The 832-nt window shown below is 45.3% G+C and overlaps 1 protein-coding gene across 1 annotated transcript in view; it reads right to left on the reverse strand.

Moving 5' to 3' along the window:
* Positions 1-832, reverse strand: part of ARSH (arylsulfatase family, member H) — a 33,411-nt gene that overhangs the window by 6,200 nt on the left and 26,379 nt on the right. The window contains exon 7 of the mRNA XM_011972122.1: positions 488-650. Coding sequence (XP_011827512.1) covers positions 488-650 — 163 coding nt within the window. The remainder of the gene's footprint in view (positions 1-487; positions 651-832) is intronic.

The following is an 832-nucleotide window of genomic DNA, read 5'->3' on the forward strand; positions in this document are numbered from 1 at the left end:
CCAGACTAATTTTTGTATTTTTAGTAGAGATGGGGGTTTCAGCACGTTGGCCAGGCTGGTCTCGAACTCCTGACTTCAAGTGATCCGCCTGCCTCGACTTCCCAAAGTGCTGGGATTACAGGCATAAGCCACCGCACCTGCTCTATGCATACATGTTTTTATTCAGTAATCATTTAACATTTAATTGTGTAATGGTCTAGAAGCTGTGAGGGATGTGATGATGTATGAGAATCAGATCCCATCCATGAGAACAGTCAAACACACACCTTCATAAGTGTAATATGACAAAGAATATTAAGGTATACTCTAAGAAGAAAACAAAATATTCCACCATGCACCAAGGGGAGAAAGACATCTGGCCCTATGGGCAGAATATTGATAATTAAGTAATATACTATGCATATACACACACACATAGAATTATCAAGTATATCCACATATGTTCAAATATATCACCCTAGGTTAGGAGCAACCACTGTTTCCATACCTGTCCTGGGGCAAGATCCCTCCGCCTATATAAGACAGCGTCGGATAGATGTCCATTAGGCTAGTGGGCTCATTGATCACTCTCCCAGCCTCCAAGACCGACGGCCACCGGAATATCCCTGGCACACGGATACCTCCTTCCCATCCTCCCATTCCTTTGCCACCTAAAACCAAAGATTACAACACAACCAAAGATGAGTTAAAACCCAACCATACTGGCCGGGCGCAGTGGCTCACACCTGTAATCCCAGCACTTTGGGAGGCTGAGGCGGGCGGATCACTTGAGGACAGGAGTTCAAGACCAGCCTGGCCAACATGGTGAAACCCCCGTCTCTACTAAAAATAC

Source organism: Mandrillus leucophaeus, unplaced genomic scaffold (assembly GCF_000951045.1).
Source record: "Mandrillus leucophaeus isolate KB7577 unplaced genomic scaffold, Mleu.le_1.0 Scaffold127, whole genome shotgun sequence".
Classification (NCBI taxonomy): Eukaryota; Metazoa; Chordata; class Mammalia; order Primates; family Cercopithecidae; genus Mandrillus; species Mandrillus leucophaeus.